Source organism: Candoia aspera, chromosome 6, assembly GCF_035149785.1.
Source record: "Candoia aspera isolate rCanAsp1 chromosome 6, rCanAsp1.hap2, whole genome shotgun sequence".
Taxonomy (NCBI): domain Eukaryota; kingdom Metazoa; phylum Chordata; class Lepidosauria; order Squamata; family Boidae; genus Candoia; species Candoia aspera.
Genome location: NC_086158.1, coordinates 3265866 through 3283179, shown reverse-complemented (window position 1 = coordinate 3283179; position 17314 = coordinate 3265866). Strand labels below are relative to the sequence as shown.

The 17314-nt window shown below is 48.8% G+C and overlaps 1 protein-coding gene across 7 annotated transcripts in view; it reads right to left on the bottom strand.

The window, feature by feature from the left end:
• LRCH3 (leucine rich repeats and calponin homology domain containing 3) overlaps positions 1-17314 on the bottom strand; it is a 104372-nt gene that overhangs the window by 5509 nt on the left and 81549 nt on the right. For 5 of the 7 annotated variants that reach the window (XM_063306270.1, XM_063306272.1, XM_063306271.1 and 2 more), the window contains 6 exons: positions 14761-14809; positions 13667-13780; positions 12095-12213; positions 10531-10668; positions 8267-8344; positions 5239-5580 (listed from right to left, as the gene is read on the bottom strand). In XM_063306270.1, coding sequence (XP_063162340.1) covers positions 5380-5580; positions 8267-8344; positions 10531-10668; positions 12095-12213; positions 13667-13780; positions 14761-14809 — 699 coding nt within the window. In that variant the 3' untranslated portion in view covers positions 5239-5379. Of the gene's footprint in view, positions 1-5238; positions 5581-8266; positions 8345-10530; positions 10669-12094; positions 12214-13666; positions 13781-14760; positions 14810-17314 lie in introns of those variants that run through there. The other 2 variants (XM_063306274.1, XM_063306276.1) reach the window with 1 other exon arrangement.

Here is a 17314-nt window from a genome sequence, read left to right as displayed (position 1 = left end):
AATTTGCGACCTTTTTTGCCAGTTTCCAGCAAAAAACGTCCATTGGAGATTGCTTAATGACCATCATAAAATGGTGGTGAGATCAGGTCCAGTCACGTGGTGACTCACTTAACGGCCGCAACTCTTAAAAACCAGTTTCCCGGTCCCTATTGTGGTTAAGAGAGGCCTACCTGTATATTGTCTTGAGCTCCCAACCGAAGGCAGGGTATGAATGAAATCAACAAACCAGTAACAATCTTAACCAGCACTAGAGCCTCCCCTCCCAACTCAAAGCTTTGATTCCTCTTCTTTTTTCCTTTTAAGTCAGAGGAGGTTCCCCCCTGAGCATAAGCCTCCCAGGCCTTCCCTGCGCGTGGCAGGGGTGCACGAGTGGGGCATCTTCTGCGCAGACCAGATTACGCTCTCCTGCTCAGGCCGCTTCCTGACCGGAGACACCGCTGTCCACCTTGGACTCAGCTGGGCTATGGGAACAATGACCAGCCAGCCAGATTTGGGGAGAAGAACTTTATTGAACCAATACACCAAAAGCAAAGGAGCCCCACCAGACTGGCAACACATGTATACAGAGAGGAGGTGAGAAGGAAGGGGGAAGCCCAGCGTTCAGGAAGAGCCAAACTCTTCTGAGCAATGGGTTTTATGGAGAATCAGCTATCAAGCCAACAAGCCAGAGAAGCATTTTCTCTTGCGTAACTCATCAGTGTGGAGAAGCGGGAGGCGTGTGGGTCTTCTTTCCCTGCACAGTCAAAGATTCACACAGGCACCCCTTTCTTATAAACCACCTTTGAAAACATCTCCATCTAGAAAGGTTTCTTCTTCCCAAGACAGACAGTGATTTCTCCAACTTAGGACCAGTTCTGGCAAACTGTACAAACATGTACAAGGCTGACCTCACCCTTTGCTTAATCCTGAATCTTTGCTGATCCTAAAAAAGCCGAGAGGCTCTTTGGAGACCTGTGAAGTCTGGTTCTTCCACACATTCCCACCATCAGCCGGGCTGGGATGACCCCACGCTAAGCCACAGAGGGAGGTTCTCGTTCTTAGCTTAGTGCAAGGTCTCAGAATCCTCTGGGCGAGACAGAGGCCCCTTTCAGAACCCTCTCTCTGGGCCAGAAGGAAGCTGGACTTGAAAGCGGGACAAGAGCTGCTGCCTGAAGATCTGAAATGGACCCTTCCGTTGAGGTATCTCAGGAGCTGGTATCCAAGGCCCTGCATAGAGGGGACAGTTGCTACGCAATGGCCTCAGTGGCCAGGAAGGGCCCGAAACAAGCTTTTGAGGGAACTGGGTGCCAAAGGGACTGTGAAAGCAGCAGCATGGTGGTGCCACTCTGGCAGCAAGCAGAAGGGCGGTCTAGAAGAAACCAACAGTGGCTGCGTAGAAGTGGAGGGATGGAATATTGTGTGGGGCCCAGCTCCCTACGAAACCTGACTTTCAGTTAAGAGACCGTGGTGGAAATGTTAGGATAGCCCTCCCTGCTAAAAACTCAGGAGGAGCGGGATTGTGGAAGACCCACCCGAGGAGAGGAGGGCTTCAAGGCCTGTATAATCCATTGCCTCCATTTCCCCACAGCTGGCAGAACAATTCTGCCCACACTCCTCCGGCGATGCAACGGACAGCCCTTGCTGGAGCAGAGGTCTCGTCCTCTGTGGCAGCACAGAGACGCTCCAGGCAGCCCTCTCTCAGTTCCCCCGGGCTTGACTGCGAGAGGCGACTTTCTCCCACTGATCCCGCTTGTGCAATTTCTGAATTACAGAGCAGGCACCAAGCCGAGGAAGGAAACTCCGCCCTCACGTCCAACAATATATAACTTCCGGAAAATATCTTAATATCCTAAATCTGGATTGAAAACTGATAGAATGGTACTACTTATGGGACAAAACCAAAACTCAGCTAGTCCCAGAGAAGTAAAGCTGCCTGCTTCAGCCCACAAAGGCTAGCAGGAATAAATCAAGTGTCGGGGAGCCAAGGATCCAGCTCAGAGACAAATTGCAATTGCGGAGTCCTCGGCGCCTTGTTTTCTTGCAGACGTTTCACTGCCAGGCTAGGCAACATCTTCAGTGCGAATCCAGCCTGGCAATGAAACGTCTGCAAGAAAACAACAAGGCTCGGGGAGCACCGAGGACTCCACAGTTCAACCCTGGGCTACAAATTTTCACTTTGATTGGTAAAATTATAATTCACTGGATGTGCAGAAAAGTCTGTTGGCTGCCCAACAAAGCAGGGTATCCATTAGTCATAAAGCTTCCCATTTAAGAATCAATGGCCGTAAAGCATCCCAGACAGTCATCTGTCCACTGATGACGCAGTTCAGGAACTAAGCAATGAGTTTAAGTGAAGGCGGCTTGCACTTCCCACGCGCCTGTTTGCAGACGTTCAACAACCCCGCTTGCGTGTGCAAGCAGCTCACTCCAGGGCTGATGGTGAGTTTGCTGTAAGGCCTAAATGTGCACGTTTCTGCACGAGGGAGAGCAGAGCAGACTCACTGCCCTGGCTTGGCTGAGCTTATCACTGCCAGCAAAACAGCGCGGATGAGCCTGGAGGGAAGCCCGGAGAGGCCTGCCTCGATGGAAGCCCGCCTGGCCAGGCCAATCAGGACAGCCTGGCCCTTTCGCCTGAGCAGAAGGCAACGGCTTGTGCCCTCAGATTCCTGCCCAGGGAGAGAAAAGGGATCCCTGAGAAAGACAAGAGCACAGTGCACAAGAGGCTAGAAAGGTTCAGCCGGGGGCAGGGGGTAACCTGAGCTACGGAGGCCGAGCGAGGAGCCCGGCGATTCTTCTGCAAGGCTGCCTAACGAAGAATGAACCCTGGAGCATTTCTCCAAGCAGAGGCTGGTGTTTAGACCAGGGAGAGCACTTGCTAGCTCAAAAGCCCCTCAAAGCAGCCTTCGGACCACCACAGCTGTCACCCCTCCGAGCAGGGTGTCTATTCTCTGCAAGCGTGGAGTCTGCTGGGGCTGTGCAAAGCTTCGGATTTGACTGAAGCAATGCAGGAAGGTGAATGCAAGGTCTTTCTGCGACTCATTAAAGCAGCTGTGTCATTCTCTAGCACAGCCAGGCTGCTCTGGGGAGGCTGCAGAGAGTCCTGGACTTTGGTATCAAAGGAATTCAGCACCGTAAAACCCTGTTCCCAATGGTGTGTTTGTGCATAGGTCTGTAAATCTTATTGTCCTTTAGGACAGCAGAGAATAATTTGAACACCTGTGGGATTATTTTCAGATAAAGAAAGAGGAGAGTTGATAGGGCACCTGGGATGTCACTCATTTTCTCCAATCCTGGTTTCATTCTCCAGAACCTCCTTGTACAGGTAGTCCTCGGCTTACAACCGTTTAATGATGGTCTGAAGTTACGACGGGCTCAGAATGGGTGCTTTACAGCGTGTAAAGCAGTTCTGAGCATTGCAAAATGTTGCACCTCTCCTGTGGTCACATGATTGCATTTTGGGCACTTGGCAACCAGCTCATGTTTACAACCGGTTGCAGTGTCCCACAGTCACACAATCACGTTTTGTGATTTTTTTTGCCATTTTCTGGCAAAAAACGCCCATTGGGGAAGCTGGATTCACTTAATGACTGCCTCCCTTCACTTAATGGTTGGAAAATCGGACCCAGTCACGCAAGTAACTCAACTTACAATCACAGTGACTTACAATGGAAATTCCGGCCCCAATTGTGGTCGTAAGCCGAGGACTGCCTGTAAAGGGAAAACGCTAGAGGAAGTCAGGTCTGGGAATGTAAAATGCAGCGTTGCTTGCTATACACTTTACATATTGGTTTGGATCTCAATTTGAACAGTTCAAGAAACATAAAAGCACCAGTACAGAGCAATGTTTTTCAAACTCGGCCACTTTAAGAAGTGTGGACTTCAACTCCCAGAATTCCCCAGCCAGTATGGCTGGCTGGGGAATTTTGGGAGTTGAAGTCCACACATCTAAAAGTGGCCGAGTTTGAAAAACACCAGTATAGATAAACAGATTGTGGATAGCATGAACACTATTTCAGACAGGATGCAGCTGGAGCATTTAGTGGGAAGCTGCACAGCTCTTACAGGAAAAGCCGCCCTCTTTGAAAAAGAACACGATGGGCTCCGAGGCCACCCGTACTTCTCCGTGATCCGAGGTACCTCTTGGGTAAACCTGGTGGCTGACTCAGATTGACCAAGAGGCTGGCGTAGCTGTGCACAGGTAGGCAGGGGTTCAGTTCGGAGGAAAAGCGAGGCAGGGGGTTCTCCCCGGGGGCCGAGGCAGCACTCAAGAGCTGGCACAAAGCCAACAGAAGCTGTTCTCTTCGGAGAAGTATTTCCCCTCCGGGGTCATTTGCCAAGGGGAAAAAGGAAGGGGTATCCAAGGGTCACTGCTCAGGAAGAGGCCTCTCTAAATTTGGAACAGAAACCACCTTTCAGGAGCTTCCTCTTCTAACGCTGTGCTGATAAAGCCGCTGGAGGGGCCTGTGCCCAAGCTGTGAGCATCTGCTGCTGCTTCACAGAGCATGCGCCGCAAATGCTGTGGTATCCGGAGACACAAGGGAAATTTCTGAACAGCTTCCGGAGGGTGTCACGTGTAGCAGGAAAGAAGAACTCTGATGCAGAGGCCTCTGAAAGCCCTGAGCAAGGGCCTTTTTTATCTTTTAAAGGGGTGGTGTTCCCAGACCTTGGAGAAAAGCCTGTAGTTGCTTAAGCCTTGAGAAATAAAAAAAGATCCGGGTGGAACATGAGGAAGATGGCAGAGCACCTTCTTCTCCCAGCAAAGTGTCTGGTCCTTTCCAACATTCCATGAGTTCCAACAGCTAAATTACCATTAGTGTCTCTACCCTGTCTTCCAAGGAACCGAACGGGGTAAACGTCCCGTTCTACAAAAATACCTAGTCATGTAGTTAAAATAAATTCATGCGTACCGGTTTCTTTCTCTTTTCCACAAAGCATTCCAGTCTAATGCAGCAAGATTTTTTAAGACCATACCATGTTTTAGATCAGGGGTCGGCAAACTGCGGCCTGCTGGCCAAATCTGGCCCACCCTGTGTTGTACAGCCCACAGGCTAAAAATGGATGGCTGGGGACAGATTGCCAGCCCTGAGCCTCAGCCGAGCTCCCGGAGTGAGGGGAGAAGCCAGGGCATCCTGGACGGTGGTGGCCTATCAGCGGTGTCCTGGCTGGTGGGCCAGCACCACCCAGCGGCTGCCCTGTTCGTCGGCCGGCAGACCTCCCAGCTGCACCTGCAGGGCGGGACCTGGCCCTCCAGAGGAAAGGTTTGCCGACCCCTGTCCTGGGTGCTTGGCGCACGGCCTGCTCCGCCGGAGGAGCAACTCTCACAGAGCAGGTTTGCTGGTGGGTCAGAAAGAGCGTACCTCCTCCGAACCCCAGGATGTTCACGGCCAGCTTGAGCTTTTCTCAGAGGAAAAAGGCCCAGCGATAGAGCACACAGACCATAAGCATCAGAGTGCAGTAAAATGCTGCAAAAGCACAAAGCTGGGTGGAAAGGAAGACAAGACTGGGTTCTTCCGAATCTGTCCCCAGGGAAAGAAGAGATTCGACAGTCCTTTTAATGCTGAGGTTTAGCTGGAGAATGTCAGAAGGGGAACACAGACTGTCCTGTCCATGATGTGAGCAGGAAGGGAAAACAGACAGAAAAAAAGGTTAGCAGAAGTTTGATCAGTATCCATGCGAGATTTTGTGAAGCCGCCCAAGGGAATCTACTCGCCACATTGCAACGTTCCATTTTTTAACCACTACTTATGTGTATACATCAGTACTGTATACATACTGTGCTAGGTACTTTAAAAGGCTAGTTTTTTTTTTAAAATCCATTCAATCGTGTCCGATTCTCAGAGGCTGCCTGGACAAGCCCCTGCAGTTTTCTTGGCAAGGTTTTTCGGAAGTGGTTTGCCATTGCCTCCTTCCTGGGGCTGAGAGAAAGTGACTGGCCCAGGGTCACCCAGCTGGCTTTGTGCCTAAGGCAGGACTAGAGCTCACAGTCTCCCAGTTTTGAGCCTGGTGCCTTCAGCACTGCACCAAACTGGCTCTCAAAAGAGTAGTAATGGGCCCTTTTTCTAGGAAAATGGCTAGGTGTTTTAAGAGCCTCCACTGGAATCAACAGGTGATCTAGGAACTACAGCCCATTTTTGTTCTGTCACACAAAGCTGGTCTCTGACTGCAGAATCCTGCGCAGGGACCCCACCTCCCGCACTCTGCTGCTGTCCTTGCTAAGGCCAACTTCTTGGGCATCCCCCCCTTTCTGCTGGCAGAGGAGGGGTACAACAGGCAAAGCAGAAGACACGAGGATGGCTTGGTCGCAAACAACGGGGATGCAAACAAGTGGCTCCAGGCGAGGAACGCCTCCACCGAGCACACTCTGGAAATGGCCAGTCTGATGTCACCAAAGGTACTTCAGCATGGCCCCCTATCTCAACTGATACACGTCCCTGTCAACCGGAGGGACCCCAGCCCACTCTGCTACTGGGGGGGAGGTGTGCTGGAGCCCGAGGGGGGGAGCAATTCGGCTTTCTCTTCTGGCCAACCCTCTCTATAAAGCAAACAGGGAAGATTTTCATCACACCGCTTGCGGGAACTCTGCGCGCTGCAGGGCGAGTGCATCCTGAATGTCCCAGGACCCTGCTTGTACCTCCTGACTGGCAAGATGTGGGCCTGGTGTTTGGGCTGCAAGGTCAGAGGTCCCAATTTGCATGGAACAGAGAGAGCAGGACGCTATTCCACCCCAATCGCATGGCAGGGGCGGGGAGGGGGTGGCTTGCAATAATGAAAAATGAGTAAAGCTATAAAACCCGCTAGTACGATAAAACAAGGTTAATCAATCTAGGCAGCAAAATATAATAGCAGCCACCTCCAAAAAATTCCCATAGACTGAGCCACGAGAAAACAAACTATAGTTAGCTTATTGGGTGCAAGCAGATGCCAGGTCGTTAAGCACCCATAACTAAATGATGGGAATCCTATGCAAAGTTTAAGCAATGTGCTTTTTGTAGTTCAGTACATTTGGCTCTTCAGGGTAATCTCAGAGATTTCTTGCCAAAACAGTGAAGATGCAAGTAATGGTCTGAGGTGCAAAAAGAGGAGAGCTACCAAGTGCCAGAGCAGTGCGCTTCCAAAATAAGTGTTCCCATCCAACCAAAAATTGTTGGGAGTCATGAAAAATACGCAGACTTTGAAAGGGACCCTTGCCAAATTCTTGCATGAACAGGGCTGCTCGAGAGGACAGCAAGCAGAGCGCAGAAGCCACGGGACAGGAAGGGGTGCCTTGCCTGGATGCTCTGAGCTGAAGCCCACCCTAGTGCCCATTCAGAGGACGAAGCCCCCAAGTGGACACGAGGACGGCAGTCCCCAAATCAGCTGCAAAGCAGGGTTTTGTCCCTGGACGTCTACAGTCAGAGACCAGACCAAATGCCACAGGATCTTGACCAAAATAATCTCTAAGATTTCAGCCTTCGGCAGAAGTTTAGCTCAGGTCTTTTCAGAATTTGGACAATGCCATGGAACAAATGCACCGGATTTGTGAATTTGGAACTCAGGGCTCCCTGGCATTCACACCAACGCACTTGCAATGCAGAGAAATTTTGCTTGGGCAGCTTCAGGCAGAGTATTCTGAATTGCTCCAAGTGCCCTCCCACCCCCCACTTTTGTCCAACTGCTGACACTCCTAGAGGCCCGAGCGCCCAGAAGGAATTCAGAACACCCCAAATTGGAGTAGGTTAGTGCAGAAGTTTTCCATGCACCGGAATTTTTGTCACGGGCGTCACCTTCCATTTACAAGGACCATAAGATGCGAAACAAAACATTAACAGATTAGAAACAAGATCCCCGTGCTGGCGAGAGGCAACCGTACCTAATTTTACTCTGTATTTTACTGTCAACCAGAAGACAGCATGGAAATTCGATCTAAAACCTAGCACGCCCTTCTTTGTTTCGCTGCCCATCAGATGTGTTGGATTACAACTCCCATCCCCCCTGCCAGCATGGCCAAATACTCTCCTCGCTGGGGACAATGGGAGCAGTAGTCCAAGATATCTAGCATGCACTAGGTGACTAGCACCTGTAAGAAGTTCCTCCCAGGTGGCGTAGATGCACCTGAACAGGCCAGGAGCATCAGTGCTCCTTCTCTCCCATACCAAATGTTTTTGATGCACAAGCTGTCGTTTTGGGGTGTTTTCCATTCCAAGCTAGTGCCGTGAACCGTGGGGCTCTCGGGAGGTTAGCAAAAACCTTGGGCCTATGAAATAAATCTGCACAGCACCAAGATAAATTGGAAGGCTTCCCCTCATACCTGAGGCACCCCTATCTTTCGACAGGCTTCCAGGAAATTTTCCACGTTCCGTCGACACTTGGCCATGGTTAGTTTAGGCTGCAGAAGGGAGAAAGAGGAACGCAGTATTCACCAGCAGCAGCATGGTTAGTCTACGGCAGCAAAAAAATCGGGGGAGCCTCGTAGTAGAGCCTCAGTCTAATACGTTTCATTAAAGGGCATAAACTTCCATTAGATGCATCAGATCACTGTTTCTTAATTGTTTTGCTCTCGGGATCCCGCCCGCTTTTAAAAATTACGGAAGACCCCCAAAAGAGCTGTTGTTGGTATGGTTATATTTATTGATAGTTACTTATTAAAAAAAGTAAAATTGATGCATTTGTGGAACATTCATTTATTAAATCATGTAGAAATAACAACATTAAACCCATTAGATATTAACATAAAACATTTTTCATGAAAAAACTATTATTTTTTAACAAATAAAAAATAATAATGAGAAGAGTGACATTGTTTAAAATTTTTGCAAACATTTTCAACGTCTGGCAAATAATTCTGATTTTGCAGCCCCCTGAGAATGTCTTGGGGGACCCCCAGGGGTCCTTGGACCACACTTTAGGAAACACTGCATCAGATGAAGTGACCTGCAGCTCACCAAAGCTTATGCCCTTTAATAAAATTTGTTAGATGGGGAAATTGCCAACATCATTCCTGATGTTTTTCATCAGCAGCAACCCCTTAGTCAGAATTCTCGATGAAAACAGAGTAGGAGCCAACTGCCCTGGGGAAGACTTGAACTTCACTGCAGCCTCTTTGAAGAGAAAGAGCTGTAGAAACCAGGGGCATCTATAATACACCTTTTCCTATAGATCTTCAGCCCTCCCTTTCTTGCCAACTTCTTTTTAGCCCTTTCCACTATAATTTATTTTATTTATTAAATTTATGTCACCGCCCATCTCCCCCAATGGGGGACTCAATCCTTGTTTGTTCCTTATTCTCCCTACAGTTACAACTTCTAAAATAATAGTTTCCTTGCAACTTTAAGAGATAGTTGAGAGATAAACACTGGCATACTTGGAAACTGTCTGGAGTGGGGACCTGACCGATTCCATTTTGGCATCTTTGTCAGCAACAATTACAGGCAGTCCTCGCTTAAGAACCATTTGTTTAGCGATGGTTTGGACTTACGACCAGTCTTTACACTTATGACTGTCGCAGTGTCCACGTGGTCACGATCTGGGCTCCTGGCAAATGGTTCACATTTATGACCGTCTTAGCATCCCGTGGTCACGTGGTCGCGCCATTTTCAACCTTCCTGGACAGCTTCTGGCAAGCAAACTCAATGGGGAACCACGTGGTTCACTTAACAGCTACCACAAAAAAGGTTGTAAAATCAGGTCAGATTTGCTTAATGACTGCTTCACTTAGCAACCAAAATTCCGGTCCCAATTGTGGCTATTAAGCAAGGATGACCTGTAAGCTGGGAACAGCCAGAGAGAGGCTTTTCTTCTCAGAGATACATTGTCCCCCCAACTTCCTATCCTTTGAGAAGCCTGCAGCACTGCCAACTAGCCATTCCTGCTTCAGCAGCACTTCAGCTGGCCCAGAATGCAGCCGCGCAGGCAGTTATGAGTGCCCCAAGATTGGCACATGTGACATCACTGCTGTACGAGCTGCACTGGGTGCCAGTCTGCTTCTGGGTCCAATTCAAAGTGTCGGTTATGACCTTTAAAGCCCTACATGGCATGGGGCCAGGCTACCTGAGGAACTGTCTCATCCCCATAACATCGACCCATCCCATTCAGTCATGCAGAGAGGGCACGCTACGACCTGAGGACCTGGTTCTGTCGCCTAGCCTGGGATGGGATGGGAAGGGCAGTAGCTCTTCCTGGGGGTGGCTGGTGGCATAGAGTCCTTCCTGCTGAATGTAATCTCCCCCGTTTGGATTTTATATTTATTATTTTACTATCTTGGTTGCTTATGTTGTAATTTTATACGTTCATGTTTTTAAATGGTTAATTTTCTTGTAAACCGCCCAGAGTCCCCCTTGTTAGGGGGAGATGGGCGGTGATAGAAATTGGAATAACAAATAAATACATAAAATAAAAAATGTCGTGCGATGCTTGTTCTTTTTTTTTTCTGCTTGTTTTGTCCGTTTTTAACTTTCAGCTACACCTATGATCTCCTTACGTCACTCTGAGGGGCTTTCAAGACAGGAGCTGAGAAAAATCCCAAGGAAAAAGGAAGTGGAATAACCAACCCGATACCACCCACTGGATACTTACAACAGCTGGTGAGGGCACATGAATACTAGGAACGGAACGAGGCCGCACGTGGTTGGCTAAGTGGCAAAGCACCACGCCGTCCGTCAGGGCTGCTCCGAGATCGCTGGGCAGAGACACTTTTAACCGGGATTCAATGTTCTGAAAAAAGAGGGCAGGACAAGGGAGATATTCAGAGCTGCCTCCGCCACCAGAACTATGTCGCTGAGAGAGTGAAGAGTCAAAAGCTATCAGGCCCTGAGCCATCAGCTGTACCAGGCTCATGCTTGGGAGTGAAGGAACCTGGATTTTCCCCTTCAGCCAGGCCTTGCAAGTGGGCCCGGCAATGGTTTCCACTGGCTTTTAACTCTATGGGGCTGCACCCATCTGCGTCCATCAGCTGCCCTGGTTGTGGCAGGGAATATTCAGCGTACAATAGCAATCATCACCATCATCGCTGGGTGCCAAAGGACATCCCATGCAGCCTGCTTTTCTGCCTGCAGGCAGGCAGAAAAGGTCCTATCCTGCTTTATGGCTTGTGTTCTGGAGAGCCCTCCAAAATTTTCCCCTTCAATTAACCGTGACCCCAGAAAGCAATTATGCCAGGACAGATGTGCCATGAATCAAACTGGGATATGCTGAGAATGCAGAGCAACTTGACAAGGAGAGAGGGTAACTGGGCTCTCCCATATTACCCTTGAGTCCCCAAGGCCAGCTTGAAAGACAACTGTTCACTCCACCCCAAAATAGACAGGATGCATCCTGCAGTACAGCGCGGCCCACAAAGGGTACCAAGATTCAGTCCACTGCATTGCTCCCAGTTTGCAGTATTCCTCCCAAAATAATTCAAAATGGCATGAAGTGTCTTCCCCTGTCCCACCCACCCTCCCACCCAGCTTTTCAGCCTGATCTTCTTAGGACAGGGAGCATTTTCCCCATTTCCACAAATTTTGACGCACAGGGCTTCACAAACAGGCAGTTCTTGCGCTCAGCGGGATAGGATGCTATTTCAGCCTTCCATGTGAACTTCCCAAATGGTCCCTGAGGAACAGAGCCCTCGCTTTTGTTAAACTGATGATTCTCTAGATCCGTGTTTCTCAACCTTGGCAGCTTTATATGCGTGGACTTCAGCTCCCAGAATTCCCCAGCCAGCATGATCTAAATTAATTACTCTTCAACTCTTATTTCCTCAGCCATGTTGCCAGGAGATCACCGGAGCTGATCCAACACACATGAAGGACATTGGTGCGGAGAGGACTACAATATGCAACCAGCTGAGCTGACATATTATATTCAGTATTGGTTTAGGTGAGTTTCTCAACCTCAGCACCTTTAAGATGCGTGGACTTCAACTCCCAGAATTCCTGGCTGGGGAATTCTGGGAATTGAAGTCCATGCATCTTAAAGGTGCTGAGGTTGAGAAACACTGGTTTAGTGTGATGGGCAAACATATGTTGTGTCTCAAACACTTTTGTTTCCCTCTCGGGTTTGGACATCACAGCAAGCCAAAAACAAAAGCCACCACACTGTCGATTAACCGTCTGTTCAAGCAAAATAACTGCCTCTACAGCGCAATCAAGCTACATACTTTTCGCAGCTGCTCTATCACCAAGACCTCTTCTTCCTGCAACGTGGAGCTATGGTGATCACCGGCGTCCTCCGTGCGATTAGCTGGAGTCGATGCAGAAGCAGGCAGTGATGTAACGCCTAGAAAAGTCAAGAATCATCATTATCACCACCATCATCCCTGCCATCCCCACCATAATAGGGCAGAGACCGTAAGACAAATGGAAACCATTCCTTTAACAATATGCTTTGTTTTCATGCCCAGTGAAGGAGCTTGGAAAATCTTCACTAATGATCCAGATCAGTGTTCTTCAAACTTGGCAACTGTAAGATGTGGGGACTTCAACTCCCAGAATTCCTCAGCATCTGGCTGGGGAATTCTGGGTTGAAGTCCCCACATCTTACAGTTGCCAAGTTTGAAGAACACTGCATTAGATGCTCCTGGCAACCGGGTTTGCTCTTGGTATTTACAACTCAGCCACGGAAGCAGCAGTATTTTGTGTAGCCAGGCCCTCAGACAGCAATCCCTGTGAAATACCAATTCTCCCAGTCCTGAACCAGATGGCAAGTGTGCACAGATGCTGCTAACCACTGTAACATGAGGTGTTCTTGCTTTCTACATATCCTAAGACACGTGTGTTTCTCAGAGTCATCCATGATTTCAGAACTGGGATAAAGTCTAGGAAACAAAGGTCCATTTCAAAGGTCCTCCTTGCACTTCCCAGCCTTCTGAGGTGAGGTATGTGGCTAGTGAAGCATGGGCCTTTTCGGCACCAAGAGCCAAACTGGGGATTACCTATATGGATTTAGCAAATATTTTGCAAATTATTTTCCTTTTTTTCAATTTATGTTTATTAAATTTTTTCGTATAATAAAAGGCAAACCAAAAGAAATGAGAAGAACAGAAAAATGCAAGAAAAAAGAAAAAGGAAACTAAAGTTAAGCAATATTATGCTTCTGACCTTCTTTTCAAGAGATAATTACATCGGTATTGTCCCTCCTCCTCCTCAAGTATTTTACAAATCCCCTCACCCCCTCATTTAGCCCACATCTTTCTTAATCTTCAAATCCATAAATCATCAATTCATTTTTTTCTTCTTTCAGCAAAAAGTCCATATAAGGTTTCCAGGCTTTCAAAAGGGCTTTTGTTGTTTGTTCTCTGGCCAAACAGGTCAGTTTTGCCATTTCTGCTAATGCTGCTATTTTCACAATCCATTCCTCCACTGTGGGAGTATCATTATTCTTCCATCATAGTGCATACGATAATCTTGTTATACAGTATCAATCACCAGGAATCTTTTCTAATTCACTGTCCATAAGTCCCAGTAAAAAATGTTCTGGATTCTTACCAACATTAACCTTTAAGATCCTTTGCACCACTATAGGAATTTGTATCCGAAATGTCTTAGCTTTCAGAAATCACCTTTCAGACAACAGCTGAAATCCACACCCTCCATTCACACAAGATGGCTCTTATTTGACCGTTTCCAGCTATTTTTAGTTTTCCACTTTAGAACCAAGCGTCCTAAAGCGACACATGCTGGGCCCCGCTGTTGAGCCACAATGCTGACACCAGTCCAGCTGTCCAACATACCTCTGTTTGCTTCCTCCCTGGCAGCATTTCGAAAAAGGAAGCTCTCCGGACGCTGGGGAGTTGCTCTGTAGGAAGCAGCAGCAGCAGGGCCAGGATACAGGGCAGAAAGGTGAACTAAATGCAGACATGCAACAATGGGGGGGGGGGGAGGAGGAGGAGGAGGAGGAGGAGGAGGAAAGCAAAATCCTTACTGTGACAATATAAACCATGAGAACCAAACAGGAAAAAGTTCTGAGGCAAAACTGGCTCCTTCCAGAAGAGCCTGGGCTGTCTTTTTGTAGCCCTCTGAGAAAAGCCCCCCTGGCTTTAGTGTATTTGCTAAGCTAATGCAACGAAGTCGGCATTCTGCTGTGCCAAATGAAGCTCCGGTTCTTCCATACTAATGAACTCAGTCAACATCCACGTGCAACTGGCGCACCCTTCATCTCTAGCACCCCCTCGTGCTGGCCCTGTAGAGTCTTCTCCACCTGCCTCTCAATCTCCCACCTTCTTCTCGCCACATCAAGCCAGCTTCCCCGCCCTCTTTGCTCAGCTCCCGGCCGCACGCTACGTCCTCCCACCTCGCCCGGTGCCACTCTCCTCACTTCCGCCTGCCATTCCATCTGCTTCTCCTCAGCTGCCCCGAATTTTCCCCCTGTACTAAGAAGGGACAAGGGATTTCTCCTTTCCTTCTTTCTGGCAGGAGGCGGGGGAGGTACCTGGGAAGCACAGCTTCCAGCCAAATGCCTCCCAGAGCTTAAGAAGGTCTTTGGTCAATATGGAGCAAAGAGGCATTTGGGGAACAGCGATGTTGGGGGGCTGGGGACCAGTCTCGTTCCAAGTGACAGGCAGCAACGGATGGGTTGCAACTACTATCTTAAATGACATCCCTGAAAGATATGGGAGGTCAGCACAGCATTTGGCCTGCCCAGAAACAAGTCTCCACACCCTGCCAGGCCTTATTCATTGGGAGGTCTCATATCGACTCCAAAGTTTGCTGTAGGAATTTAACCCCCTCCCAGGGCCTGCAATGGCACTGGATGGGATCCGGCACCCTGACAACCGCCCTTCTCTGACCTCCTTATGAATCTGCTCTTGGCCACTTCCTTGTTTACCTGTTTGAGAAGTAGGTGAATTCGGTGAGATGTTGGATCTGTCATCACTCTGTGGATTGAAGGGAGAGAGATGAAGCTGCCAGACATTCAGCAAACAAATGAAGACCGCAGCACATCAAGAATATCATTTTGGAAAAGGAAAGGCAAAGTGGTGTGCAGCTGGGGACAGCTGATTCTCTTAAGAGGACATTCTAAAAAAAGGAGCTAACTCTTTTGGTAATTTAATAATGGAGAGCAACGTCCCACTCTCTCTTGAGTTTGAATGTATTGGAACAAAAGCCACAACGGAAAAGAGCTTCTGCTAAGCCAGCCATAGAAAAGCAGGTCCTAATTACTGCGAAAAAATAAAGCAGCAACGTTGATTATATGCAAGACCTTCACCAAAGCCAGAGAAGTACAAAGAAAACACTTTGGGACCGTTCTGGTTGCAAAATTAATTCCACAATTTCTTTTAGAGACTTCTAATTATTGATTACAGGCTGCACCGTATATGTATATGTCAATAGCCATCGTTACAAGACGTCAGCTGACCTTCCTACTCAAGCTCCATTGACAGCAGAACGTAATTTTACAATAATGAAGTGTTAGACAGCAAACGTACATACCAACCTTCCTCAACCTGACAATCTCCAGGTGTGTGGGACTACAACTCCCATCACCCCCAGCCAATGTTGACCTGGCTGGGGCGGACGAGAGCGGAAATCCGAGATACCAAGGTGGAGAAGGATGGTACAGGTCCACCAACGCATGTTTCTTCGTCACAGAACGTCCATCCCTGACTCTATACTTGGGGCCAGTTTTTTAGAAAAGCTGAATCCATACCTTCTGCTAACTAACCTAATGAGAAACACAACATCACCAAGGAGGGACCAGTCATAAACACAGCCCACAAATCTGCTGAAGATGTTCGCTCTGGAACAGGCGGGACGTGTTTCCAGCAAGCAGGGAAATTCAAAAAGCGTGTCGGGGGTGGTTCTGAGACTGAAGGGGAGACAGAAACCAAAGTCCTGCGATCTTTCCGAGTGCCTTGGCCAACCAAGATGATTGAGTAGCTTATTCCTTATGGCGCTCCCTCGCAGGGAAAAGCAAAAGCATGTGTGGTTTTTCAGTTTAGGGAGAAGGAAGATGGGGAGTAGAACTGAAATGTATACGATCACGCAGAAGCCAAGGAAGCGCCATTTCTCCCTCTCCTGGAAGGCTAGAAAGAAGTGCCACTGAAGAAAACAAGAACAAGCATCACTCTGTGTAATGGCAGCCACTGATTCAAATGGCTGATTTGTGGAGGACTGATTCAAACACAGCTCGATGCATTGCGCTAAACCGACCTGCACAGCCACACGACAGCCTGATGAATGAGCAGTGAGGGAGGGCTTTTCTTCCCCCATCCCCCAGTGGGCTCCCCAGAGGCTTTTGGGTGGCTCCTATCAGGAAGGAGAGGCTGGGCCCCGGCTTGATCCAACAGGGAAGAGGTCACACTCTTCCCAACTGCACTGAGCTTTACCTGCCTCCCCTCCAGATCTCCTCCAGAGGCAGCAGGCAGACTTGGAAAGACCACTGAATAGAAACGCAGACTAGGTGGGAGAGGATCTGGACTCCTTTGAGTCAGGGGTGGGCAACTCACGGCCAGTGACCACAGGGGCCTCCCAAGATCCCCTGGCCAAGCTCAGGCAGATCCCAGCACACTGTAACAGGGCGACCTCCTCTCAGATAGGGGCGGGAAGCGAAAGAGAATTAACACCAGCAGCCTCCAATAGGCTTCATGCAACTACAAAAAATAATTTTTCGTCACCCAAAATATTGAAAGAAAAGAAAAAAGCCTGTCCCCCTACCTTCTGTGGTCCTCAATAGCTAGTAAGAATGAGTGTTCAGGAAAGTGGCAAAAACGTCTCTCTTTCACCAAGCTTTTATCTGCTGATTGGTTTTAATGACACTAATTTTGATGCCATGTTCTATATTTTGTGTTTTTTTAAAGCATTTTAATACATTCATAATTTATTTAAACCGAAATGAACATTCAGAAGTGGCTCCTAGCTGCAGAAAGGTGGCTCGCCCTGCCTTACACGGACCCTGAAAGCTTCCTACGCCTTTCCTTTGAAACTGCTCAGGCCAGGCCAGGCCAGGCCAGGGCAAGAGCTGTGACCACAGCTGCCCTCAGCATCAGGAAACCCCAGCCCTGAGGGCTGCACACGCACACACTCCACGCTTCACCTGGTTGAGTGTCCCCAGCCTCCTTTTAATGGTGTGGGTGTTACTGTCACTTTCAAGGCCTAAGATAGGCTCAAGGCTGCTCCACTCTGTCAGGGACGGCAGAGGAGAGAGAAAGGGAGGAAGAGAGAGGGAGGAAGGCAGGCAATCTCTTGTGGAAGACAAAGGTGCAAGACAGAGGACAACAGGAGGCTACTCCTGCACTGCCTCAAATCTAGCTAAGCAGCTCCTGAGTCCTCGGACAACGAATCTTCACAATCTCAGGGAGGATTTTTTCCAGTCTGGCCAGCCACACACTTCACTGGACATCTCCGTCCCTGAGAAGGGCTCTTCCCATCCAACCCCCGCT